General features: G+C 39.4%; 1 protein-coding gene across 7 annotated transcripts in view; it reads right to left on the bottom strand.

The window, feature by feature from the left end:
- Window positions 1-27,957, bottom strand: part of Usp54 (ubiquitin specific peptidase 54) — a 60,786-nt gene that overhangs the window by 13,216 nt on the left and 19,613 nt on the right. For 4 of the 7 annotated variants that reach the window (XM_051174482.1, XM_051174481.1, XM_051174485.1 and 1 more), the window contains exons 10-18: window positions 26,265-26,435; window positions 23,054-23,194; window positions 22,530-22,898; window positions 21,892-22,123; window positions 15,435-15,565; window positions 12,233-12,400; window positions 7,732-7,851; window positions 6,639-6,834; window positions 2,796-4,177 (exon numbers count right to left, since the gene is read on the bottom strand). In XM_051174482.1, the coding sequence (XP_051030439.1) occupies window positions 2,796-4,177; window positions 6,639-6,834; window positions 7,732-7,851; window positions 12,233-12,400; window positions 15,435-15,565; window positions 21,892-22,123; window positions 22,530-22,898; window positions 23,054-23,194; window positions 26,265-26,435 (2,910 nt within the window). The remainder of the gene's footprint in view (window positions 1-2,795; window positions 4,178-6,638; window positions 6,835-7,731; window positions 7,852-12,232; window positions 12,401-15,434; window positions 15,566-21,891; window positions 22,124-22,529; window positions 22,899-23,053; window positions 23,195-26,264; window positions 26,436-27,957) is intronic. The other 3 variants (XM_051174484.1, XM_051174487.1, XM_051174483.1) reach the window with 2 other exon arrangements.

Raw genomic sequence — 27,957 nt, 5'->3', positions numbered from 1 at the left:
AGAGGATAAAAACGTGTATAATGGTAGCCTGGGATCTCTAAACAAAATAATGCTTTGGGGGGGGGGAATAAAATCCCAACACCAGGGGACCAGGAATTCCACTGTGCCTTCCTTAGGACACCAAGAATAGAAATGTTAGAGATTTACTAGACACACCTGATGGCCAGGATGAAATGCCTACCATTCAGATGCAGAGGAGCCCAAGGGAGCCTGAGCCCATTAAAGGCAAGAATTCAGTTAATTAATAAATACAGAGAAATCAGAATGGTACATTATCCTAGGAGAAGACTGAGATGCTAGAACCTTCCCTTTTGGGTGAGACAGGAGGAGAGATGGATAAAGGACAAGAGGCATAGAACTGTTTCTGGATAGGAGACTTCTTTGGAAAGTGATTTAAAAAAAAAAACACTTTAAAACTGGTTGTGGTGGGCAGTTAAGATCACTAGCTACTCTTATAAAGAACATGGGTTACAACCATTCATGACTACAGTTCAGGGGATCCCATGCCCTCTCCTAGTATGCAGGTACCAGGTATGCACGTGGTGTGCAGACATAAATGCAGGTAAAATACCCATAAACATAAAATAAAACTGGTTGTGGTAAGCTGGTATAGTATTTGCCTTGAACCCCAATACTCTGGGAAGCTGAGGCAAGAGGATCCCCACAAATTTGAGGATAGCTGGAGCTACATAATGAGTTCAATACCAACCTGGAATGGTAAGACAATCTCAAAACAAGAAGAAGTTTTGCAATTAAAAACAAAAAAGGAGTAAACTTATAAAAACACTAGACTAGGATACAGGCAGTACTTGAGTTACTGCCCAGCCCACTGGCTATCTTATGCACTTGATAAACTATGCTAAGACAAACAACAACCCCCCCCCAAAAAAAACCCAAACAATGTAATAGTGTTAGCTGAGATGAAGACTGAACCACTGTAGATAGCACTACTTCCTGGCTGGAGTCCTAGACTGTGTAAGTGGAGAAAAGGAACTAAGTAGCAGTATTGCATTCATTCCTCTTTACTTCCTGACTGTGGACGGGATGACCTGATGCTTCAAGTTCCTCCAGTCTTCAATTCCCCATCAGAATGGAATTATAAGCCAAAACTTGAATTATGAGCCAAAAACAATACTTTTGACCCTTAAATTGATGTCAGGGTATTTTTTTTTTTTTTTCACAGCAATAGGAAAAGAAATTGTTAGTTTATACATTTTTAGAAATATCCACAATGAGAAATGTTATTGTAAGTTTTTTGTTGTTTATTTTTGAGACAGTCTCACTATGAAGCTCTGGCTGTCCTGGAACTCACTATGTTCACCCAGGTAGCCTCAAACTCACAGATATCTGCCTGTCTCTACTTCCCAAAACCTGGAATTAAAGTTGTATGCCACCATGTCTGGCTTTAAGTATCATAAAAGTTTTCTAGTTTTGTTTTATTTTATATGTTTAACATTCAAGTAGTTTAATTTTGTAATGCTTTATTTTATGTGATATTTTATTTTCTTTTATGTGTCTATGATGTATAGGTATGTGGGTACACATACTACAGCAAGCATGTGAAGGTCAGAGAACAACTTTGTAGAGTCAGTTCTCTACATCCACCTTTTTTCTTAAAGATTCATTTTTGTTTTATGTATATGAATGTTTCACCTGTATACATTATCTGTATACCACATGAATACAGTTCTCACAAAGGCCAGAAGAGGGCATCAGTTGTGACCCACCATGTGGCTGCTAGAAATTGAACTCATGTAAGTCTGGAAAAGCAGAAACGTTTTTTGGTTTTTGTTTGTTTGTTTTTCTGAGACACAGTTTCTCTGTGTAGCCCTTAATGTCCTGGGACTCACTCTGTAGACCAGACTTGGCTTGAACTCACTGATCTGCCTGCCTCTATCTCCTGAGTACAGGGATTATAGGTATGAGCCATCACTACCCATCAAGCAGAAAATATTCTTAACCATTGATCCATCTCACTAGCCTTTCTCCTTCTACCTTAATGTGGGTTCTGGGAGTCAAGTTCAAGTCACTACACTTGTGCAGAAAATGTCTTTTCCCACTAAACCATCTCAGTGGCATGATATTATTATTCTTAAAACACTAAATTTGAGCTTAATATTTTCAAGTACTCTTTTTCTCTTACATTAGAAGAAAGCTCAGTGAAGTAGATTCTGGCCTTTCTGCATGTATTAAAATCATATTAACATGTCTTGTGTACCTAAAGAGTACTTAATGAATATTATTGGAAAGTCTACACTAGAATGCAGATCAGAAAAATCATATCAACTCTTAAGTCTATGTAGTATCCAAGGAAGATACATGGCAGTTCCTGGAAGAACTAGAGGTCTTGATATTACTAGCTGGGTAAAATCAGAAAATGCCATAGTTCTAAAACACAGGAAAAGAGAACTCTTCTCAGCCTTCCCCATTTCCTGCTAGCTTGTTCTCAGAGACCTATGAACCACTTCTTTACACTACATTCTGGAGAGCCCACAAGCCTTTTAAGGAAGAAATCACTCTCTGACAGATAATTCTGACCCCATCTCCATTCTGGCCAGAAAGGAAACAAAACAAACAACAACAACAAAAAACAAACAAAAACCCACAAAAAAACAAAACAAAAAACAAAAACAAAAACAAAACCTAGCCTTTCTCCTGAAAGTTGTAAGAGGAAAGTTAGAAGTTTTATTGTACCTAAGTATGATAGTGATGCTGTACAGAACACTAGCCCGCCTTTGATCTTGATTCTCTGGCTTTCAGTTTTCTTATGTCCCCATGACTGGTCACATTTTTACCTGTTTGGTTAAGTGGCTGCCAAGCCACATTCTGTGACCTCCATTCAGAACAGCCAGTTGGAGAGGCCTGAAGACTGGCTTGGTAGAGTGACTCCAATTCAGAGGTCTCCTGCTCTGTGTCTTGGTTCCAGTGTGGATGCAAAAGGATGTGATTTCTTTCTGGATAGGTTACACATTTATGGGAGTCATGGGAGGAGGACTTGACTCCCGGCCCAGGGCCCCTGTGTGTAACCTGAGAATCACAGAGCCTTGTGACATTTACCCAGGAATCCAAAGGCAAAGATGTTCCCAAGTTGACTCTGCTATGCAGCTCCTGAGGCCTAGTCTCTGTCACTTGGGGTAGCTTTCCTTGGTATATATTTGGCTCAGCCAACCTGGGCTGTCCTCTTCCAGTGGTTTTCCCATTGGGAAGCCCAGAGTCCACAGCAAGAGGATTATCAGCAGGACCTTCCCAAGAGGGCAGTCTTTCCCTGCCATCTATTGACGGTTGCGGTTTTACCCAGCAACAATGGTCTTTCCCTGAACCCTGGAGTAATGGAGGTATAAAGTCAGAAGAAGAGTTCTTCCTTAGACCATTTGGCAAATTTCGATCCTGGGAACCTGTAACATCGCTCATGGAGGTATTCTGCATCTTCTGGAACTGCTCTGCCAATGAACGGACAAGTCCTTTTGTACTGGGGAACTCTGGCCTATAAGGCTCCTCACTGCCTCTGACCACTTTTGAAGTCAATGAAGTTTGGAGTCTTTGGGTTTGAAGATGTTGGTTACGTTTCTGCATGGGATCAGTAGCATGGAGCTCAAGTGAAGTAGCAGTAGACATTATGGGGTGCTGGGCCCTGTAAGGAGGAACACTAGGCTGAGCTGATGAACCTGAAGGACTATTTAGGCTATGTATAACTTTCTCAGAAGTGGCTTCTGTTGAATGTGACCAAGGCATCACCATGGATATGTCAACAGGATTGTTCTTTTCTTCGAACAGCAGATCTTGAACTATGTCCCTTCCTTCCTGTGGTGGGAACATGCTGCAGGTGCTATTTTCCTCCCTGTGTACTTGTAACTTATCTTTAAGGGCATCCAATGGCAGACATTCATACTGAGAATTCATCTCAACTCTACCTGTTGTTTTAGGTAAATCCTGCCTGTGGAATACAGAGGGATTAATTCTGTCCACTTCAAATGATGTCAGAAGCTTCAGAGATCTGCTAGGGGAATTGTGTTGTGAACCATATAAAACAGGTGACTCTGAGGTGAGTGATGAGTGTGACTCATGGCAGGAAGCAGGTGAGTGGAAGAAAGAAGAACTGGCCCCAAACTCTGTATCCTTGCAGGATTCCAGCTGTGCCTCCTGGCTTAACAATACTTGGAGCGGTATAGGCTGCTCACTGAAACAAATGGAGAGAACCAGTCAAAAGGTGCCTTGACTAACTATAATACTTTCAAAAAGAACTATTCATTCCATTCCATTTACAGCTATTCATAGATATCATGAAGAGAAAGACAAACACAAACAAAGCCAATAGTTCACAGGTTCACAAAAGAAAAAGGTAATATAATTATCTAGTCAATGTCATCACCAATTTTGTATATGTGGTACTAAGTACAGTCTTTGACAATATTCTTCACTACCTGTGAAGTCTCATTCCAATCACATTCTACTTGCAAATTTAAAAATATAAAAATTGCTTCTTCTCCCATGCAGATGACATAGAAGGGAAAGGCTAAAAATCACTCATACCATACCAAAAAAAAAAAAAAAAAAATCCCAGCTGCTGTACAAGGAAGGACGTGCTCCTCTAGGGTCCTATGCAATAGATCAGTAAAAAAGTGAAAAGGATGTTATTACTACAGAATACTAGGTGATTTGCATCCCTGGAGTATACAGAAATCAATTATGTGCTTATCCATTGTATTCCTCACTTAGATGCTTCCTCACAGTGATAAACCAGGACTCTCTTCACACTAAGAACTGGGAACCAGGACAAACTGCATTTAGTTGCTTCTTGCTGTTTTCTATTTCAGACCAAAACACATGTAGTCTAATAGGAAACTTCAACCTTTCCAACTTCAGATTATCAGATCAAGATTATCTGAAAATCCAAAACTACAATGCTTCAGACTCCCAACTGTTTTGAGCACAAATACAATAATGAAGCAAGTTTGGACCCTGGAGCATCTCAGACTTCAGGTTGAAACCTGAAGGGCTGAAAGTATTCAGCCTATCTATGTGAGTGTTCAAAATCTGAAAGAAAAAAAAAAAAACTGAAATCTGAGCTAGGCAGCTAACCCCAAAACTTAAGAACCAGAGGCAGAAGGATCATAGTAGGCTTGAGACCAACACAGTCTGCCTAGGAAGTTCCAGACCAGCTAAAGCTACAAAGAAAAACCTTATTTCAAAAAATGTAGAGAAAAAGGTAGAGGGAGGTAAGAGAAAGAGGGAAAGGGAGAGAGAGAGAAAGACAGGCAGAGAGATAAAAAGACAGAGATAGAATAGAAAGCTAGAGAGAAAGAAAAAGAACAGAGACAGAGAAAGGCAGAGAGACAGAAAAATGAAAGAGACATAAAGACAGAGACAGACACTGACTTCTGGTCTCAAGCCATTTTAAATAAGAAATTCTCAAATGTTTGTAGAGTTTGTCACCCCATCACTCTTGTAACATGAATGTAAAACTCTAATCAAAAAATGAAAACCTGACCTAGCAATATTGCTCATTTAGTAGAGTAGTGGCCCAACTGGCAGGATACCTTGGGTTCAGACCACAGAACTAAAGAAACCAGGGTGGTGGCAAACAGGCCTGCAATACTAGCACTCCAGAAGCATCAGCAAGAAGATCGGAAGTTCAAGGTCTTTAAGCCCTTGTTAGCCTGGGCTATAAGATACTATCTCATAGGTAAGAAAAGGAAGAGGGAAAGAGGGAAAAATGGGGAAAGCACTAGCATCAAACAGATCTGGATCTAAATTCTATTTTTCTACCACTTACTAGCTATCCCTACAAGTTCTCTTACTTATAAAACATGCTAAGTAACAGCCCATCTCATCAGTTTATTGTAATAACAAAACAAAGTGCTTGGTTCTGATCTGAACCCGGGCAAATGCTCAAAAATGTTAACAACCATAATGCGGCTGATAGTCAAAAAACAAACAACCAAGGCAGAGGATGTGTACCTCACTGGTAGAGCACTTGCCTAGTAGTATATACAAACAAGTAGTACACACACACACACACACACACACACACACACACACCTGAAAAGTTATCTGCTTTTACTATATATACACTTTGAAAACTATTCAAATTTATTAATAGCCAAAGTTAATTTTTACTTAATTTGTTCTAAGAAAAGCCAAATTAAAACCTCTAAAATACGGGAACTACCCCAGTACCTCTTGGGACTTTTCCTAGTTCTGACTTTATGGAGGCAAACAAAGAAAATCTTTGTGTGTCTTCCCTATGGTTTAATCAAAGCAAGATAAACTGGTTATTTTCTCCGAGGGGATAGGAAACATTGAGATCCCAAAATAAATCAAATGGTTACTAGTACAATATAAAAGTCAGACCAGATCCCATAAGAACATAATAAATACAAATATAATAAATCATGTTGTTATACAAGTCCAAATTTGGATAACTTGTTATTTTGTATCTTTTTTGCATCTTTCTAGAAAGCATTAAGAAAAGAACCATGCATGCAACAAGCTTTTGTATCTCTGATCTGAAAGAAGAAAATCTTAGCACTGTATTTTTCTCTTTTCTGGTAATGGAGAAGGCAATAATTCATGCTATGGAGCACCCATGGTCACTTCCTCCCCTGATGTCCATAACTAATGTGGTTCTCAAGCACTACCTTGTCAGCTGAGGGAGGGCGCCCCCCTGTGGTGGGAGAGAGGCTGAGGGCTGCACCGGCTGCTGCGATGATGCTTGCTGCTGCATGCGATCCTGCAGGCTTCGTGCTTTTCGAATACTGATTTGCAACTTCTTATCGACTAGGGCTCTGCTGTGCGTGCTAGAGCTGGCACCATGCAGGGTAAGTCTTAGTTTAGCTAAAATGCAAAAGGAAATATAGCAGAAACAACACAAAATACAAACAAAAATAAAAGAACAAAAACTAAACCAAAACCAAGCAAAGATAGGCAGTAAAACAAAATATGCAGCAGGAATGCAAGGCATAGACTATGCATGCGCTGTCCAGGGTACAGAACTGGCTCTGGCTCTAGGGAACATTCATGGAAGCCATGGAGGCCAAACAAGTTAACTCAAATTTAAACAAACAAAACACTAAAGAAAATAAAACAAAACTTAAAAGGAACCAGGAAGATAAACTAGTGCTTGGAGATTGCCACTCTTATCTTTTGACTCTGGTCTCCACACTCTGCTCCCAACTCCCCCTGTATGATGGCCAACAGCAAAAAAATAAGATCCAAACCTGCATCTGTCTTTATAAAGCACAGCTTCTTATGGGTCATATTTAAAAGTAAGATACCAATTCTTAGCCTTAGTCCCTTGCTGTTACATTGTGGTACTGCATACCAGGAAGGCAGGGGAGAAGCAAAAATAATGGAATATTACAATGAAAAGTTACTGGCCTAGGAAATCAGAGCCAGTTTATTCAGTTTTCCTACTCATTAATAAATTACTACAGGAAGAATGGGCTAACCTCATATCTGAAGTCTAACTTTATTTTTTTTTGGTGGGGGGGTAGATACAACTGATGAATTCATCTGTGGCTTCCTGTTGAGGTTGTTCCAGTTAATGTCCACAAACCATAGTGACACCACCAGGTACATTTGAAATCTGAAGGGCAAAGATAACTAAGTGGCCTCAGCTTGGGAACACAAGAGACATTAAAAAACTGTTCATATGGCCATCTGCATGACAACACAATTACCTACTGTGGTGTTAGTCAAAAATGCCATAGCCATAGCAGTTGAGTTACTTACAGATAGCTTCGTTACAGAGAGCCAAAGCTGCAGTACAGTTTCCCTTTTGTTCCAGATGCAGTGACTCTTCAAATACTGAATTTGCCTCTTGTAAGGACCTTTCAAAGCCGTCACACCTCCCTGAAAGGGCCAGCACTTTTCATTTTTATTATAATTAATTCCAACTTCTCCTATGTACTGTTTCTTCTCTCTGGGACATACAGATCCTTATTATTAAGCCACCGATCTAACTGTCCTTTGCTATTAAGAGTTTTTAGAACAAGTAAGGCATCCATTTTTGCCTCAACTGAGACCTAACCAAGGCCAGGAAAAAGGAGGTATGTGACTGCCAAATCCACATTCCAACCCTAATACCTCCCAAGGAAAGAATAATTGTCCATAGTACCAACATGACTCTTATGCCTGGAACTGAACTGCTCTTCCACAAAATAACAGGACACACTTTGTCAACTACCATCAGAACACCCCAGACTTCTACTGCTGTAGTGGCAACCATGGTTTAACTATTTTATAGGAAGTCATCTATACCACTTCTTCATATAGCTACAATTCTCTCTTCATCATTCTGTCCTATCAATACATACACCTCTTGGGCAGAAATGATCTATAGTTTCTATTTCAATATATCAACCACAGCAGTTGAACTACATTTGTACAAGGACTGACCTTTCTGTAACAATGCAAAGTTTTTTCTTTCATCATGCCTCACTCACCAAGCATATCCCTAAAAAGTCACCTCCCATATAACAACCATGAGCTATTTCTCCCTACTCCCAAAATGCATGTCAGTCAAAGCAAGTACAAAAGTATAGTGATATCTTGTTTATACTCTAACAAATCAAGCTTGCCTGAAGATCAGAGGGCACAGCTAGCCACTAGTTAACCATAGAGGCCTGGATGTCTGTACAACAAGATATCACTGCACAAAACAGTAGTCCAAGAACATTGCCAGATAAAAGCACTAAGAAGTATGGTAAAGACAACTTCCATGATGGACCATCAAGTATCCTTACCTCCTATTCATCTATAACCATAAACTGGTGGTAAGTTATAATGTTATTCACCTACGATGGGATTTGACAATGAGCCCTCACAGGGTCACAGGGGCAAGAAAAATAAAATTTCAAGCCAAGTATGATGACATATGCCTATAATCCCCAGCACTCAGGAGGTAGAGGCAGGAAAATCCCTGGTCTACATAGCAAGGTGCCGGCCAGACATGGTTACATAATGAGACTCTGTCTCAAAAAATGAAAACAAGGGGCTGGAGAGATGGCTTGGTGGTTAAGAACACTAGCTAGTCTTACAGAGGTCCTGAGTTCAATTCCCAGCAAACCACATGATGGCTCACAACCACCTGTAATAAGACATGGTGCCCTCTTTTGGCATGCAGGAATACATGCAGACAGAACACAGTACATGTAATAAGTAAATAATCTTTTTTTAAAAAAAAAAATCAAAACAAAAATGAAACAGAATGAAGTCTGAGTCATTTCTCTTCATAATGTCACCCTTCCCCATCCTCAACTTACCTCCAGATGTACACGATAAGAAAGGCTCAGCTAAAACCTTAACTAATTCACTTCCTACTTCATTTAGCTTTTAGAAAGCAAGAAGGGCTGGGTGTGGTGGCACATGCCTTTAATCCCACCACTCAAGAGGCAGAGGCAGGCACATCTCTGTGAGTAAAAGGCCAGCCAGGTCTATAGAGCAAGTTTCAAGACAGCCAGGGCTACAAAGAGACCCTGTCTTGGGGGGTGGGGGAGTGGGGGAGAATGGAAGGAAAGAAAGAAAAAAAAAAGGAAAACTAGAAGGCAAGAAGACAGTGGAAAGTAGATTGGTTCTGAAAACCTTGGCAGTCAACTTACCCATCTCTAGAACTCTGGTTTCCCCCAGCCCTAGATCCTAAGTTCTTTCACTATAATTGGAATCAACTAAATTTAAACATCTTTACAATTAGAGGTGGTAGCTTGAAGACAAAAAGAGGGCCAGGCATGGAAGTACACATATAATTCCTTCAGAGGCCCAGGCGAGATCGGGAGACCATGTAAAAGTTCTCAATTTTACAAAGATCTAGGCAAACTATAGTTGATGAATCTGTATGCTAGATTTAAATCTTTATCATCTAAAATCTTAGCACTCCATACTTTACTCTTTTAAGTGAGGTTGCACCACAGCTTATAGAGAACCGACAGTGAAAACATAATCACTGGGATTCAACTTTAATGAACAGTTTAACTAAGAAAGTAGGGAAAAGACAAACAAAGAGAAAGATAACAAGCTCTCTCTTTTAGTAGCAACACAAACTTTAAATCAAGGAATGGTAGCACACAGATGTAATCTCAGCACTTGGAAGGAGGATCAGAACAACTGTGAGGCCAGCCTGATCTACAAAATGAGTTCTAGCCAGTCAAGGCTATAGAGTCATGAGAGCTGATCTTAAAAGAGAAGGGTTAAAAAAGCTGAGGCTGTTAATAAAGTGTTTGCCTTACAAGCAGGAGGACCCAAGTTTCACCCCAAAGCACACATGAAAACAGCCACTTACTTCCAGTAAGTGTCCATTTATTTTGTTTTGTTTTTTCTCTGTAGCTTTGGAACTCATTCTGTAGACCAGCCTGGCCTCAAACTCAGAGATCTGCCTGTCTCTAACTCCTGAGTGCTGGGATTTAAAGGCATGTGCTTGAGTGTTCATTTATAATCCAAGTACTGGAGAGGCAGAATAGGTGTGTCCTTGAGGTTCACTAGCCAACCAGATTAGACTACTTAATTAGGCTCCAGACTAAAGAACATATGCCCCCCAGGGGTAGACAACAACTAAGGTTGTCCTTTGGCCTCCACATGCACTCATGCATGTGTACCTGCACACATACAAACATATATACAAAGAATAACAAAAACCTGAAACTTCAAACTGATAAAACTTGAGTTCAAAATGAAAAATAGACTATCTAAACATAGAAACAGCTAAGAGGAATTGAAATTTTAAAGCTTTTTGTTGTTGTTTTTTGTTTGTTTGTTTGTTTGTTTGAGACAGGGTTTCTCTGCCATAGCTGTCCTGGAACTGGCTGGCATTGAATTCAGAGATTTGCCTGCCTGTCTCCTAAGTGCTGAAACTAAAGCTATGAGCCACTACACCAGGCTTTAAAGTGCATTTTGAAACAAACACAACAAATAACTTGAGAAATAGAAGTCAAAATTTGTTCTGAATCAAAAAGAAACTAGAAGGTAGGGAATGTAGCTCAGCAGCCTGGCATGTAAACCCCTGAGTTCAATCCCTAATATCACAAAAAAAAAAAAAAAAAAAAAGAAGAAGAAGAAGAAGAAAGAAAAAAGGGAGGGAGGGAGAATGGGAAGGAGGGAGAAAAAAAGGAAGAAAAAGATTAGAGGAAAAGCTATCCTCACTAAGATTACTTAGTTCAGAAAGCTACTTTAAGTATGGAAAGAACTGAGCAAAAGCAGCCAATCCAATGGCATTGGCTCCTAGACTTCATACCATTTTACCAGCAGAACCTATATAGAAAAGATACCTCAATCTGCTGAACTTCTATTTTGAAGACTAGTCTCAAGGCACAAAATGATATTATAAAACTAATTAGGTTTTGTGGATTTTGGTCAGGGTAATTAATATGAGGCAGTTGAGGAAGTTTATGTCTATGCACAGCATAAATAGATTTGGGAATGAGTTGTAATGGGATCAAAAATAAATCATGGTTGGGTGTGATGGTACACAGCTACCACCCAAGTTACTTGGGAGGCTAAGGAAGGATGATAGTTCAGGGCCTACCTGGACAACAAAGGGAGAGCCCCATTTGGAAAACAATCCAAACCAAAACTGAAAACAAAACTAGCAAATTATAGCTGGGAATACAGCTCAGACAGAGAGTCTACCTGGTATATGAGCCACTAAAAACATAACCACTCTCTCTTACTCTCTCAGTCAAGACTTGTTTTACTTACACATTTCACAGATGTTTAAGGAAACCATTTTTCCCTGAGTGATGTGCTATCTCTTAACAGTCAAGCTTTAAACTTTTTTTTTCTAATTTTATGTGTATTAAAGATATTTTGCCTGTGTATCTCATGTGTTCCTGTGGAGGTCAGAATTGGACATCAGAGGCTCTAAGACTGGAGTTACAGATGGTTGTGACCAACCATTTGGATGCTGAGAATCAAATCCAGGCCCTTTAGAGAAGCAGCCAGTGCTTTTAACCATGCTGAGAATCAAATCCAGGCCCTTTAGAGAAGCAGCCAGTGCTTTTAACCACTAAAACATCACTCCAGCCCCTAACCTTCAGGTTTTTAATGGATGCACCTAGAAGTGGTGCTATCACTCATGAATAAGCTTGTCCATTCATAACTTAGCTTTCATTATAGCAGTTGAACCAAGATAAAGATAAAATCAAATATTGCTAAACAGTAGAGAAGAAATTTCTAAGTGTGGATCTTACTTTTTGCCTTTTCTCTCTGTCCCCATTACTTACAGCCTAATTCTCACAATTACCCTGGTTCTGTAGTTCATCCAAGTCCATGTATCTACTGGGATGAGGGTTAAATCCTTTAGCAGCCTCTAATTCCTTCTCCCGTTTCTTTCGGAGTTCCTGTTCCTGGGCCCGCCTGGCCACTTCTTCTTGTAGTTCATCCAGTTCACTTTTAGAGGTGATCTCCCCACCTGAGATACAAGTGAAAACTACATTACAACATTTCCAGAATCAAATTGAATTACCTGTTGATTTTATGACTTCATGGTCACTAAGTCATTTTTCCTTTGTAACTCTTGCTTTCCAATTCATGCTTTGGAGTGTTTTCCCTATCAGTTTCAGAAAGTCATGGGCCATGAATATCAATGATCTTAACAACAGCATATATATTTTCAGTATTTCATTAACTGTAACAGCTTAACTCTTAACATTTCTTAAGTATTTTCAATATACTAAGAATAGTTTTGAAAGCATTTTTACATATATCTTTTCATTTAATCCTCTCATATAATAAGGTAGACACCCATGTTATTTAAAAAAGAAAAAATGAAAACTGAGACACAGAAAGGTAGCACAGAGCTGACTTCGAGTCAGGCAGGTTAAATCCAACTGGGGGCTGGTGGCATAGGCCTGTGATCCCAGCTACTACGGAGGGTGATGGGGAAGAAGTCCAAGGCCTACTTGGCTTATAGAGTAAGTTCAAAGCCAGCCAAGACAACTTAGTGAGACCCTGTCTCAAAAAGTATCCAGGTATGGTACTAATACCTGTAATACCAGCACTTGGGAGACGAAACAGAGGAACTGCCATGAATTCAAGACCAGCCTGAGTTATATATTAAATGTCAGGCCAGTACAGACTATCTAGAAAGAACCTAATCCAGAAAACAACAGCAAAGAGAAGCTGGGTGGCAGAGCACTTGCCTAACATGTATCACCCCCAAACCCCCAGGTTTAATTCCTGGCACAAAAAAAAAAGTAGTCATTTTTTTCTCCCTCTCTTCATTTCCACCATTTAAAAAAAAAAAAAAAAAAAAGTGTAAATTATCCATAGTGAAAACTCTTCTTTAAAGAGTTCATTGATGAGTCAAAATAGATTGGGAATGATATACAATGATAAATCTGTAAGACCCTAATTTGGGGGTTATGATGGGCCAATGGGAGAGCCCCGAGACACAAACACCAAAACCAGGAGATGCAACAAGCAAGAGGTGCTTATTGAACGAGTGCACTCGGGTGACAGCAATCTTGGGGAAAGCTGTACACCCCTCAAAGGGTTTAGGCTCTATTTATAGAGACAAACCGCAAATCAGTATACATGCATGGGGCACAAGGTGATTGATTACAAAGTATGATCCCATGTTTGAGAGATCACCCAGGTATGACCCGTTCTTATTCAAAGGATAAACCATAGAATGACTTGGAAAGTCCCCAGACTGTCCGTTGGCCAGGAGTGACCGAGATAGGGCTGTTCATCTGGAATCATTTGTTCCAGGGTTGGGGGCCTATTTCCTTGTTGTGGGCCAAGACCTGTGAGAAACTTCTTTCATACTCTGGCTTTCTCTTGGCTGTACATTTAGAGCCTTCAGTTATTCCACAAAGGTTTGATGATTCAGTAACTAGCCCTTTTTAACAATATAACCATTAGCCTCATCACCATAATAACCTTTCTTATTCTCATAATTCCTAATTTTTTCCTCCCATGTCAAAGTCCATTCTTTATGATTTTCTATATTCTGCTTGCAAGAATTTTTCTCCTATTCCTTTTCTACATCCTTGCTCTGCAAACTAAAATCTTTCAAATCAAGTAAAAGTGTGAGGTATAGAATAGTATGCATAGTGTGTTTTCATTTTTAATAGTGAGACCTGTATATATGTACAAAAACAACTATACATTTATATAAGCATATATACCACAGTGTTAACACTGGTTCCTTCAGTTTTAGGAGGTAAAAGGCAGGTTATTGAATTGTTGGACGAAATTTATTTCTGTGTTTTTTGGTTATGTGTATGGTGTAACTGTATATGGTATATCAGTGTGTCTTCACATGTGGATTGCATGTGCATATGTGAGTGAAAAAAATGTTATCATCACTTTGCTAAGTATCTTTTGCCTATTAAGAAAGAAGATTATATTTTATCCAGCTGGTCCAGAACTGAAGACTAACAGGAAAACCGTGAAACTCAGTTTTTTATTGTACTGAAAATGCGCCACCTATCAGAACAGAGTACAAGGGATAGTAGGCTTATCCATGTTCACAAGTTTCTTAAAGTAATGTTACTTGATATAAAATAAATTAAAATGTGAATATGCACAACATGTAACCTCATAAGGAAGCAGGCATGTCTGCTGCCAGTTCTCCACTTTAACTTATCCAGTATTCCAAGTACACCTTTCTCTATATAGTCTTCTGCCCGGCAAGTGTCAGCAAGAATTCCTAAGCAAGTTCACACCTTCTCATTACTGTTCCTGCATACTCCTTTCCACCGACCTCTAAGAACCGCCATCAATCAACTGGTTGGGTAATGAGACTATGATACAGTGGCAAGGGTGGAGTCAGTCTGAACTATTAATTTCATAGTTTTGCCCACATGTCTGTGTCGTATCTCAGTTCACAACACCAATCACTAAGAAATTCATTTCTCAAGACGTTGCCTATAACAAGGAAAGCCATAGGACTTATTATTCTAAAGAACAGAACTGTTTTTATCATCATGCACTATATTTCTGTCCCTCCTTCCACAAACCTTTACAGTGTTAAAACATTCATGTAAACTGTAGAAAACAAAAACTATAGAAACTGAGGAAAGCAGCTGAAAAGTCTCCACTTGGGGGTGGGTATATTTGGATGGGTGTGTATGTTCATTCTTGAAGGGCATTACATGTGTGTGGATGCATATGGAGGACAGAGGTCAAACATGAGTACTATCCTCAGCTGCCACCCATTTTGCTTTTTGAGACATGATCTCTCAGTAGGACCTGGGGACTTGGTGATTCAGCTTGACTGGCTGGGTGGCCAGTAACTTCTATGGATAAGCCTCCCCAGCATGCTGGGAATTGAAATCAGGTCTTCATGGTGCATAACAAGCACTTACCAACTGAGCTAGATCTCCAGCACACACATTTTGATGGAATTCTCAAACAACAACTGTCTTCTAGTTGAAGTATGCTCAACAGGCTGTTTTTCAAAGAAAACTGGTGGTTAAATCTAGTATCTTCCTGTTTACCTGAGAGAGGCTGAGTCTTTGTCCAGCCAGTCATGGATGCTGTGGAGTCTACCTCCAGGATGCTACTGCTGTGAGACTTCGGGATATGATGCCAAGAAGGGACAAACCCTGGTCTCTTTGTGCTTTGATCCCTTCAAAAGAGAATCCATAGTAGTACAAGTTTCAAACGGTGGCTTTTAACAACATTCCTAAGACTAAAATTTCAGAACAGAAAGCAACCATCATAAAAGCTTGGGAACCAAGGTCATGGAGCTCCTAAGGCTGAGGCAGGAAGATGAGGTAAGTCTAAAAATTCCAGGCCTGGGCAACAAGAATTCATCTCAGATCAAAAGAAAGAAAAGTGGGGGAAAGAGCTCTTGCACTGTACATTATATTGGTAAATTATTTATGCTTGTTAAAGGACTCTGGGGTGAGTAGTATGCATACCTTTAATCCCAGCACCCAGAAGGCAGAAACAAGTGGACCTCTGTGAGTTCAAAGCCAGCCTGGTCTATAAAGTGAGTTCCAGGCCAACCAAGACTACACAGTAAGAACCTGTCTACAACAGTGAGTTCCAGGCCAACCAAGACTACACAGTAAGAACCTGTCTGCAAAGCAAAGCAAAACAAAATAAAGAAAGAGAAAGGAGAGGGAGGGAAGGGACTCTGAGAGTGAGGAGGCTCTACCTTGTTTCCTTGAAAAGCCCTGTCCTGGAGTGGACAAGCTCACTAACTACTCAGCAAATAGAAACGAAAACAACAAGCTGCTCTAAGGGTGTTAAAACATTGTATCCAGGGGGCTGGAGAGATGGATCAGCAGTTAATAGCATTCCCAGCACCCCACATGGTGTTAACTCCATTTTCAGGGAATCTGGCACACTCACATAAGCATACATGTAGGCAAATACCAACACACATAAAGTGTGTGTGTATGTGTGTGTCCCCGTCCTTGGACTGGTAAGATGGCTCAGTGAGTAAAGATACTTGCTACCTGGCCTAGTGACCTGAGATCAAACCAAGGAACCCCCCAAAAAAAAACCCAGTGGTGGAAGAAAATTGACTTCCACAAGCTGTCCTCTAACAAATACATATACAAACTGTTTTTTTTTTAATTAACTACAATAGGAACTGGAATTAGAAGGTCATCCATGGAAAGGACAAAAGAAGATTGTCCAGCAGGATTCTCAGTGGGAAGTGGCACCCAGATGCCTCAGCTTCTCTAGCCAGCTTCTGCTGAATGACTATAAGCCCCAATTTGATGGTGTTAACTATTTGCTATCATTTGCTCTTTTACATGTAAAAGAGCAACTGGCTGCCTCAAAGGGCCTTCCCCAGTGAACTTCTGCTGAATGTTTCTGAGCCCCAAATTGATGATGTTACCTTGCATTCTCAACTGGGCTACTCTAGTCATCTCTGAATGTTTTAGTACATCAGGTTTATAATGTCTTGTTGTCTTTTGCTTGCTTGCTTAATAAACTCACTCATTCTGCTATATTACTTCTGAAACAGACATTTGTGTTTTTCTCTAGTTTCCTTCACATCTTGTGCATCTAATAGTATCTGGCTGAAGGGTGATGATGGCACACACCTTTAATTCCAGCATTCAAGAAGCAGAGGCAGGTGGATTGCTGTGAGTTCAAGGCCAGCTTGGTCTACAGAGTTCCAGGACACACAGAGAAACCCTGTCTCAAAAAAAAAAAAAAAAAAAAAAAAAAAAAAAACAAAAACAAAAACAAAAGTATCTAGCATCTAGTAGACATCTAAAATCTGTTACATGAATTAATAAACATATTCTCATATTATTATTTTCTTCCTTCTTACTGATGTCTCTGTTATTTGGGGCTGGCACAGCAGTGGGCCCAGGCTGGCATGGAAAAACCTTACTCATAACATAATGACACCTTCAACGTGGATAATAAGAAATTCCACTTAAAACTTAACAAAAGCTTTAAAAAATGGTTTTAGAAACAAAAGACCAAAGACAAGCAAGACTTCTTGGTATCAGCATTTTTCTCACTTGAACTCTGTTTTGCTAGAGACAAGCAGAAATTTGCGTGTCTCCTTTAAGGGAGGTTTCCTGATTAAGCATAAGCGTCAAAAAACCGCCAAGGCTTTGAGCTCTGCTAACAACTTAATGGTGTGTACGAGAGCTGGCAATGGCAGTGACCACATCTCCAAGCCAGCAAGATGCTGCTGGATGGCAGCGTGGACAAAGGCAGTGAGCACAGCTCTCGGTTCTGGCGGTACTGGCAGCCATCTTGGATAGATTGCAGCTAACACAGCTATAACTTTCATTTTAGCAATGTTGTTGTTTACCAGATAAAAGACTCGTGGCCTGAAAAAGATAAAGATTTACAGTAAAGACAGATTCAGATTAAGAAAAACCTCTAAAGGTTTACAGTTGTTTTAAAATATACGTAGGCTTGGGAGAGAAAAAGAATAAAATGGTTTTAAAAAAAGAGTAGCTGGGTGTGGTGGCCTTTAATTCCAGCACTCAGGAGACAGAGGCAAGCAGATCTCTGTGATTTCAAAGTAAACCTGGTATACAGGGTTAATTCCAGGACACATAAAAGTTACACAGAGAAACCCTGTCTCAAAAAATGAAAAAATAGAAGTAGAAGAAGTAGAGTAATAAAAAAGCCACATAAAGATGGAAAGCACAGAGAGAATCTGGATATTGTATGGTGTTACGTTGTCTTTGTATCGTTTGACTGCTGAGGAAATAACAACTGTTAAATGAAACGCTGCTGGATTAATTCAATTTATTTTAAAAATGCTTTGACTTCAAAATTTAAGTCTAAGGACAGGTTACTGGGGAAAAGGATTTCTATTTTTGTTTCCACAGAAAATGAAAAGCTCTGGATTCCTTCCAGACTAACATGGTTTGATCAAGCAAGATCCCCTGAAACAGCATCCCAGGTGATCTAACAGTCAAAACGGTTAGGAAAAAGCAGCCTTGCAAACTATAGCCAGGATTTCTGCATCTTCTTAGGATTCCCCCATGACAGCGCCCCCTACCAGCAGGAAGCAGTTTGGAAAGAACGACGCCCAAATTCCCAAATATTGTTTATAAATGTTTGTTTTCTTTTAAATGGGCTTGGTTATAAATGGTTAATGACCACAACCAATCTCTTTAAAGATAAAAAGGGGATTATAGTATACATATAAATACTTTGTTTTGGAACAGATTTTCTTTTATTGATACAAACTTAAGGTTAATTTTGTGAATGTATATTTCTCCTCTTGTTTAGGTATTGTGTTTATACAGCTCAGTTAGAAATGTAATGTATAATTTAGCACAGATTATAGATAGTTACCTATGATAGTCAAAACTTAGAGTTAAGTTAGTTAGGATTTCTAGATATACAGAGATGCAGTTGAGATAAATAGGCATTCTTCAAACCTTTCAAAGACCTACAGAATATGGCATTTAAAATGGTTTAGGGTTTTTCCTGACAGTGAGATATAACTGCTCCTGACAACACCACCTGCATCAGAAAGGAAGATGGACATTAACAAAACGCATTATGGAATTTGCTTTCAATATGGCAAGACTAGCCATTTGGGCAAGACAATGCTCTTGTCTAGACTGTTTAACTTTATGCTGTATAAACTAGACATGTAGGACCCACAGAAAACTGATTGGTTATTCAAGATGGACATTGCTACAGAGTTCCTGCTTCACGGAAGAGTCTGACAGCAGTCTACAGGACACAGAAAAAAGTGACTGACAAACTGCCAATATAGGTGGACAGTTTAAAATTTCCTGCTCTGCTGAGGAATCTGCCAGACATACTATGGCCTATAGGCTGAAGATGGAACTGTACAGAAGAACTTTGGGTGACTGACCAGGCAGTGAGTTGTCTCTGTCATTTCTAGAGTTTAAATTTTATCCTTCTGTGGTCTTTGATGGAGTTGAAGACAGATAGTTATAGTTTTTCTTAGTTAGGATTAAAGTTAAATTACATATAGGACTTTAGACTCACAAAGATAGGATAGATGATAAAATATTTTCTTTAAATCTTGCTAAATGTTAATAGACTGAACATTGTTAACTATGGTTCTTAATTTGATAACTGTTATTTTGCTATGTTAAGGTTAAAACCCTTCTTTTAGCTGGACAAAGCAGCCTTACAGACTACAGCCAGGATTTCTGAATCTTCTTCGAATCCCCCATGACAGCGCCCCTTACCAGCAGGAAGTAGTTTGGAAAGAACAACGCCCAAATTCCCAAATATTGTCTATAAATGTTTGTTTTCATTTAAATGGACTTTGTTATATAAAATAAATTAAAAAAATAAAACCCTTCTTTTTATTTAGACAGAAAAGAGGAGATGATGGGAGATGTCATTCTGTATATACATTTCTCTTATTGGTTAATGAATAAAGCACTGTTGGCCAATAGGAAAGCAAGATAGGTGGGACTAGGAGACAAGGAGGATTCTGGAAGTAGTAGGGAAGAGTCAAGATGTAGAGACTAGAGAGAACAGAGGTCCAGGCCCTCTCTCCAGTAAGATGAGACCACGTGGAAATACTTAGATTAATAGAAATGGGCTAATATTTAAGACAGATCTAGCCGATAAGAAACTAGTAACAGGTCAACAGAATTATATCTAATACAGCATCTCTGTGTGCTATTTGGGACTGGCACGGCAGTGGGCCCAGGCCGGCAGGGAAAAACCTTACTCATAACAGGCAGAACTGGGAATCTTACTATGCTAGGCAAGTACTCTACCCACTGAGCTAAATTCAAGCCAAACATATTAAACCTTTGTAGCATTTTGTCATGTATAAAACTGAACAGGTCCAGTAGACAGGCAAGAACAGTAGGGAAGAATTAGGATACTACAAAACCCTTTCAAAGGAGGATAGAGTCATTCCTTCAAAATCAGCCAGAAGGCTAAGGATACTGCTTCTGATTAGGGGCAGAGAAATGTGTGGTGCACGCCTTTAATTCCAACAGAGACAGATGGATCTCTGAGTTCGAAGCCAGCCTGATCTACAGAGCAAGTTCCAGGACAGCCAGGGCTGCACAGAGAAACACTGTTTCAAAAAACCTAAACTAAAACAAAAACAAACAAAACAAATAAAAGTAATAATAATACTGCTTCCACAGCAACTACAACAACCAAAAAAAACAATATATGTAGAGCAAAATAACGCCTTCAGACAGGGTATAATGAGCTATACTAAAATGCCATTGTTATGTTATAGGCTTATTATTATCAATATTTCATAATTAGATCCCCAGGTAACCCAAAATGAAGAATAAATTACAAGTTTGATTTCGTCTCTGATTTTAAAATCAATGTTTTGATTCACTAATTCATCTTGTGCTGAAAAATGTTTACTAAACTATTTTTTATTTATGTGTATGTGTGAATGCATGTGTGTGGGTGCCTATAGAAGACAGAATATATCAGATACCCTAAAGCTACAGTTACCTGACAAGGGTACTAAGATACAAATTTGGGACCTTTGCAAAAGCAACAAGTACTTTTAATTGCTAAGTGATCTCTCTAGCCCCCTAAACCATTTTTTAAATAAAAAATGTAAGGTTGTAAATATTCACAATGTGTATGGTAGTATACTACAACATCATATCCAAGAGATTATGAACATTTCAAGTAGACAACACAATGCGTGTGGCACTCAGGCTGCCATGAGTAAAGCAGAAATTAGCACCCATTACCTCAGAGTGACTTGTTTTGTCTTTTTGTGACAAGAGCAGCTAAAAACCCATTCATTATGAATCCCTTTTTTTTTTTTCTTTTTTTCTTTTTTTTTTTTTTGGTTGAGGCAGGGTTTCTCTGTAGCTTTCAAGGCTGTCTAACTCACTCTACAGACCAGACTGGCCTCAAACTCACATAGGTCTGACTGCCTCTGCCTCCCGAGTGCTGGGATTAAAGGAATGTGCCACCACCACCCAGCCAAACTGTTCAATTTTAATAACCTACATTCATAGACTGGGCAGTGATGATGGTGCTTGCCTTTAATCCCAGCACTCAAGAGGCAGAGGCAGGTGTATCTCTGTGAGTTCGAGGCCAGCCTGGTCTACAGAGTGAATTTGAAGCTATCCAGGGCTATTACATAGAGAAACCCTGTCTCAAAAAACAAAACCTAAAGAAAAAAATTGAAAGACCTCTATTTGTGTTGTACATTAAATCTCTAGACTTGCTCATCTTACATGCCTGACAAATGAGGAACATTTTATAAATTGGCACCATTATCCTTGTTAGCATTCTTTGTATTGCTCCAACTTTATTATGTTTTGTTTAAGTATGTTCTAAATAAACATTACTGCATAGCTAATGCTTGAAATAAAAAGCTTCTGCCTTTACTCCTCCTCCCCACAGAGGGTGCTGTTGCTATAGAAAAGTAAACCTACCCCTTCACTCTCATAACTCATAGCTGAAAGCTCCAAGTAGGTAGCTCATATTGCTGCAAAGAATTATCGCTATTAGAAGACCAGACAATACCTGTAGACATTCAAGCTCTCAGGAGGGGCTGCATCCAAGCTGACAGGGCTGCTGCTGTTCCTCTCACTACTCTCATAACCAGATTCCATCCGCTGGATTAGGCGTGGATGCTGCTCTAAAAGATGAGCTCCTGGCCGGGCTGGGCCCCAGGGTTTATGCTGTGAGCTTGGTCCACCAGCTTTAATGTCATAAGAAGATGGCTTGCTTATTTCATCTGGTGTAAATTCTTTAGCTATTTCAAAAGACAAAAAATAGAGGAGGTAGATTTAGCACTTGCCTAAATGAAAATCTAACTAAACCCCTCCCTCTAGACATTATTCACTGAAGTCATATCTTCAAAAACACATGACATTGGAGTAAAGATGTTCCTTGCCAGCTATACCAGAAAAATCAGGATTTTTTTTTTTTTAATTTATTATATATACAGTGTTCTGCCTGCTTGCCAGAAGAGGGCACCAGATTTCATTATAGATGGCTGTGAGCCACTATGTGGCTGCTGGGAATTAACTCAGGACCTCTGAAAGAGCAGTCAGTACTCTTAACCTCTGAGCCATCTCTCCAGTCCCAAAACTCAGGATTTTTAAACACATAAATCAATTGCATTTGAAAGCCCATTTGTTCCCTCATTCTCTGCTCACCTGAATCTTCAGAAAAGGTCCTAAGCTGAGTGTAGCCATAATGCTTCCTTTTGTCCTTACTAAAAATGCTGTCAATATTCAGTGACTCTCGTTTGGGTCTCCATGTTGGACGGTACTTGCTGGAAGAACTGTATTTTGCCTCACTACTAGTACTCTCAGTTTCCCAGTCCCGAGAGTGTAAAGGCAAATTCCTTGGTGGTGTCTTGTCCTGCAGGCCTCCTGTCCTGCCTGCACAGGGAGATCCTGCATTGGTCTGAGAAGCCAAAGAAGGCCTGCTATGGATAATATTGCTGACTGTCTCTTTGAAATCCTTTAGCCTGCTGGTACTGCTGGATTTGGAAGCATTCCTAGGAGCCTGCTTCTCTTTCAGTGTTTCTCCTAAAATTCACAAAGAATGAAAGCAAAAAAGGTGTTTAAAATAGTCACAAATGTCCTTAAAGTTGGGAAAGTAAGGAAAATCCCTTTGGCAAAAACAAAAACAAAAACAAAAACAAAAGTTTAATGGAGGAAACAAAGGATTGCAGATGGCTTGCCTTCACTGTGGTACCCTGAGGCCTGTGACTCATCACCTTTCCTCCTAACACGGCCAGAGTTCCTCTTGCGTTCTACCAGGGACCCTTTCTTCGATGTGTGCTTCTGATTACATTCACTATCAGTCAGGTGCCCTGAAAGAACAAGGAAATGGGAGCAAGCTGCTTTCTGCAACTGACCCCTATCCTCTTGAGATACCAGTCTCAATTTGGGACTTGTAGTAGTGCCACAAATTTATTATACACATGGATCAAAGACTGTAAGGGTCAGAACTATGTGATGTAAGAATCTCTCAGTAGGTAAGTGCAGTAGGTAAGTGCAGGTTAATAGTGCATTCCAAATCTACAATATATCCTGAACAATAAATCACCAGCCTCAAACCACACTCATCATCTTTCCTAGTGATCCAGAAGAATTAAAGATGTTGATTAACAACTTCTGTCTGCTCTTTAATGATGAGGAATCATATCTTTACAAGACCAATTAGGCACTGGTCTATCAGCCCTTAGTAATATTTCAAAGGCAAGAAAAAAAAAACAGTATTATCTAAAATTGTCATGAATTCACATATTTTTGTTCTCTCCCCACTTTGTTGTTGTTGTTGTTTGGGGTTTTTGGGGGGAGGGTTTCTCTAGAACTCATTCTGTAAACCAGGCTGGCCTTCAACTCAACATAGATCTGCCTGGCTCTGCCTCCCAAGTGCTGGGACTAACCATGTGCACCACCACACCTGGCACTTTCTTCATTTTTACAATGTGAGGTAAGTGGGTTTCATTTTGTTTAATTAAGACAGAGTCTTGTTAGGGTCTTGCTTTTATTTTATATAGTTCAGGCTGGTTTAATTCACAGAAATTCTCTTCTTCTTGACTATCGAGATTATAAGCATGCATTACATCTACCTCCACTCTCATAAACTGAAGACAAAAGAATTTGCCTTTATTTACTTGGCAACAGCTCTTATTATGTATAGCTTTAGGACTCAGTTCTAAATCTTCTGTAAATGTGAATTTTAAAAGGCATTTCAATTTTTATTAATTCTCATCTCCAACCTATGCTTTACTAAATCTGACTTCACATTCATAATTCATTATCAGTAATCATTGAAAAACCCCAAGGGAAATCAGTATTTTATGTAACTTTGCTGACATCATGTACATAATATGCAAATGTAAGAGCATGGTTTACATTATTAAAAAAAGGTCAGCTAAGCACCTGGAACCCAGAAGGTGAATTAAGCATGATGACGGGCTAAGAAAAACCACCCAGAACTCAAATGCATGGGAGCTAACATGTCATTCTGACATATTGGTATACAAAGAACAGTAATGCAATGTGATGTATATTATTCTCAACCAATTACTTCATGCAATCTTTTATTGCTTTTATTCATCTATTTGTTTATTTGGGCCCAAAAGAACGACTTACAAAAAGAGAAAATAACCTATAACAACTAAATGATACCAAGGTTAAATCAGTAGGGATTCTATTGACGCTAAACATATATATTATTCCCACACAGGAGTGGCTTCTCTCTGACTCATAATTCCAGAAAGATGGCCTTTAAAAAACAATTGCACCTATACCATCTACACAACACTTTTCAAGAGAAATCCAATGAGTCTGACCAAACTTCTAGGTCCAACCACCAATGTATAAAAACAGGATGCAGCTGGGCAGTGATGGTGTATACCTTTAATCCCAGCACTCGGGAGGAGAAGGAAGAGGATCTCTGTGAGTTCCAGGCCAGTCTGGTTTATAGAACAAGTACCAGGACAGCCAGGGATACACAAAGAAACCCTGTCTCTAAAACCAAAAGGGCATGGTGCACACACGCAAATGCAGGTAAAATACTCAAGGTAATAAGTCTTTAAAAAAATTAAGAAATAACCTAAAAGACCCATCACAATGTTGGGATTTCATTTTGAGCAAAACACACAAACCAGTAAAGACGACACTCACAATAGCAAAGCTCTCTCTCATGGTGCTCAGCAGTTAAAGCAGAATTACTGTCCTTCTCTTTTGTTCCCATTCAGGACTCAAACACAGAGCCTCGTACATGTTCAACACACACTGCTCATTGAACTACATCCTACTCCTTTATTACTATTTTTAATGATTTTTGTTTTTGTAATATTTACTAAAGTATCTATGGAAGAAGTAATATAATGTCTTGAATTTGCTTCAAAATAATTGAAGAATAAGGGACATCAGTAAAATTACACTGGTCTTGGGTTATAGTTGCTGAAACTAGGTTATAAATATGCAAGTATGACAGTACTCTATGCTATATATTTACAACTATTTGAAATTCTCTATCTGTATTATGGGGGGAGATGGAGAAATGGCTAGTGGTTAATAGCAATGGCTCATATTCTAGAGGACTTGGGTTCAATTCCTAGCACCCATATGGCAGCTCACAACTGTCTGTAACTCCAGTTCCAGGGGATTCAAGGACCTCTTTTGGTCTCTATGGGCACCAGGCACACACATGGTGCACAAATATCCATGTAGGCAAAATAGCCACATATATAAAAACAATTAATTTTTTTTAAAAAGGAAAAAAATGTTAATGAAGAGAATAAAGCATTATTCTAAAGCCATGAGCTTTACTAATCCACAAACTCCTTAAGCATTTGAATAGTATTTCATGCCTTAGCTGTTCTATTTCTAATAACTTTTCATCTCAGTAGTCATGCGCCAGTCTTCCTTCTGCACCCTGTAATGACATCTTCTACTAATACAAGCACAGATTTAAAAACAATTCAAGAATTCTCTATATAGAATGTACAATAATAAGCAGGCCATCCTTTCTTTCTTTGCACCTCTGTCCTTCAGAAACCTAGTGTGAAGATCAGTAGGTATTCCCACTCATAAATATACCTTCTTTTGAAGCTTTCACTTGAAACCATGGCATGAAACATGACAGGAAGAAGACAAGGCAAAGAGGGTTTAATGAGATCAAAAGGATATCAGGACAAAGCAGACTTAAGAAAAATTACATTGACAACCAATCATATCATATATGCAATGGAGCATGAATGTTCATTCAGAACTATCTTGTTTCTTTGTATCCTACTCAATTACCCAAATTCTGCACTTTCCTGCCTTGCAAACTAGTTACTACTTGCCCCAGTTTCTTTTTCTTGGGATACTTTCTATGCAGGAATTGAGTCAGGCAAGCAGGGTCCTATGTTAAGTCCCTACCTGTGTCTCGACTGCTCTGAGACATGGAATCATTCTCCACATTATAGATGACTGTCCCCTGAGAATCAGAAGAGAAGTGACTGACCACAGACTCATGGTGAGAATGTTTGTAGGGATAGCTCTCCGTTGAGGAATCTGTTCGAGTGTCACTTGAGATGGAAGGCTCCCTTCCTGAAGGAAGGAGACACAGAGGGAAAAAAGTAAGGAAAGAGAGAACAGTGATAGAGGTGAGGAAAGGAGATGGACGAAACAATGACCCATAAGGCAAGAACTTCCTAGAAGGAAGGGTGAGAGGAATACACCATAGAGCCATTCTTCCCAACACCCATCTTCCAGGTAATCCAGACACACATACAGTTCCTCCCACCCCTGTCCCTACCTTGCTGAAGCCCTCACTTTGCCTGCCACTGTGAAAAACTGTGGGGTTTTTAGAAAACCTATGGGGGAAAGTGGAAGAAATGAAAAAGTTGTGAGACGTAAGATCTATATAGATGGAAAGCCCCAGGCCAACCTGTCACACATGCCAGTTGTTTACCTATCTTAGAGCTCTCTCCTATACTGTCACACCTGTCACACATGCCAGTTGTTCATCTATCTTAGAAGCTCTCTTGTATGTTGCTTTTAAAACTTGATGACACATTTTCAGTATCTTTGGGGAATTAGTGTGAATATGTACAAAAGAAGGCCTTTCTCTGAATCCTTAGCTAAGATAAACACAACAGACAAATGGGCACTTGACTGAAGGAAGAAATAAAGCAAGTCTGGGTGTGGGACAAAACAGAAGAGCAGTTGAACCTGGTATAAGCTCAGCACTCAGGAGGCTGAGGCAGGAGGATCACCATGAACTAGAGACCAGTCTGAGCTACATAGTGAGTTCCAGGCTGGTCTGTGCTATATAGTGAAGCTGTCTCAAAAAACCAAACCAAATAAAAACAAAACAGCAGGAAGAAGAAACACAGCAGACCTGACAGCAGACCAAACACAGCAACAAGCGGGAAAAGACTTTAAAGCAAGAATCTATACTAAAACTCAGTCCTGTATCTCTACAGAAATCAAGCCCAAACTAAGAGGTTATAGTTCAAATATTATCAGCCTTTGTGGGGTATCCTGGGATTCTATAGTAGTTGTAAGCTCAAAGTTATGTCTATAGGAAGGCATTATGTAATTCCAAACAGTTGGCTTAGACTGAAACAACTGATTCATACATTGAGGGCCATCACTTCTACATTTGGAATTTAAACAAAACTCTTTCACCTCTAAGGATTAGAACTGTAGTGATATAGTGTTTCTTAATAATTCACTTAAGCCAGGGACCAGCAAGATGGCTCGGTAGTTAGGACACTTCCTGCTCTTGCAGAGGACTTGGGGTTCAGTTTCCAACACCCACTTGGTAGACCATCCATAACTCCAGTTCCAGAGGATTCAAAACCTTCTTCTGGATTCTGTAGGCACCAGGCATAAACACAGTGCAACATGCACACAGGCAAAACATTCATACACATAAAATAAAATAAATACATATCTTTTTCAAAATTCACTTAAGCCACTGTAACACTGCTAGCAAGAATCAATACTGAAGAATCCCTTATAATTTTATTTTAGTATCTTGATACAAACACTTTTGATTTGGGGCCAGCTGATTTGGGGCAACACACTCTTGAAAGCTGAAGAAAACAAAGCTTGGTGCTAATCA

The sequence above is a fragment of the Phodopus roborovskii genome, unplaced genomic scaffold, assembly GCF_943737965.1.
Source record: "Phodopus roborovskii unplaced genomic scaffold, PHOROB, whole genome shotgun sequence".
Lineage (NCBI taxonomy): Eukaryota > Metazoa > Chordata > Mammalia > Rodentia > Cricetidae > Phodopus > Phodopus roborovskii.
Note: the sequence above shows the minus strand (reverse complement) of the source record. Positions and strands in the feature narration are given on the sequence as shown.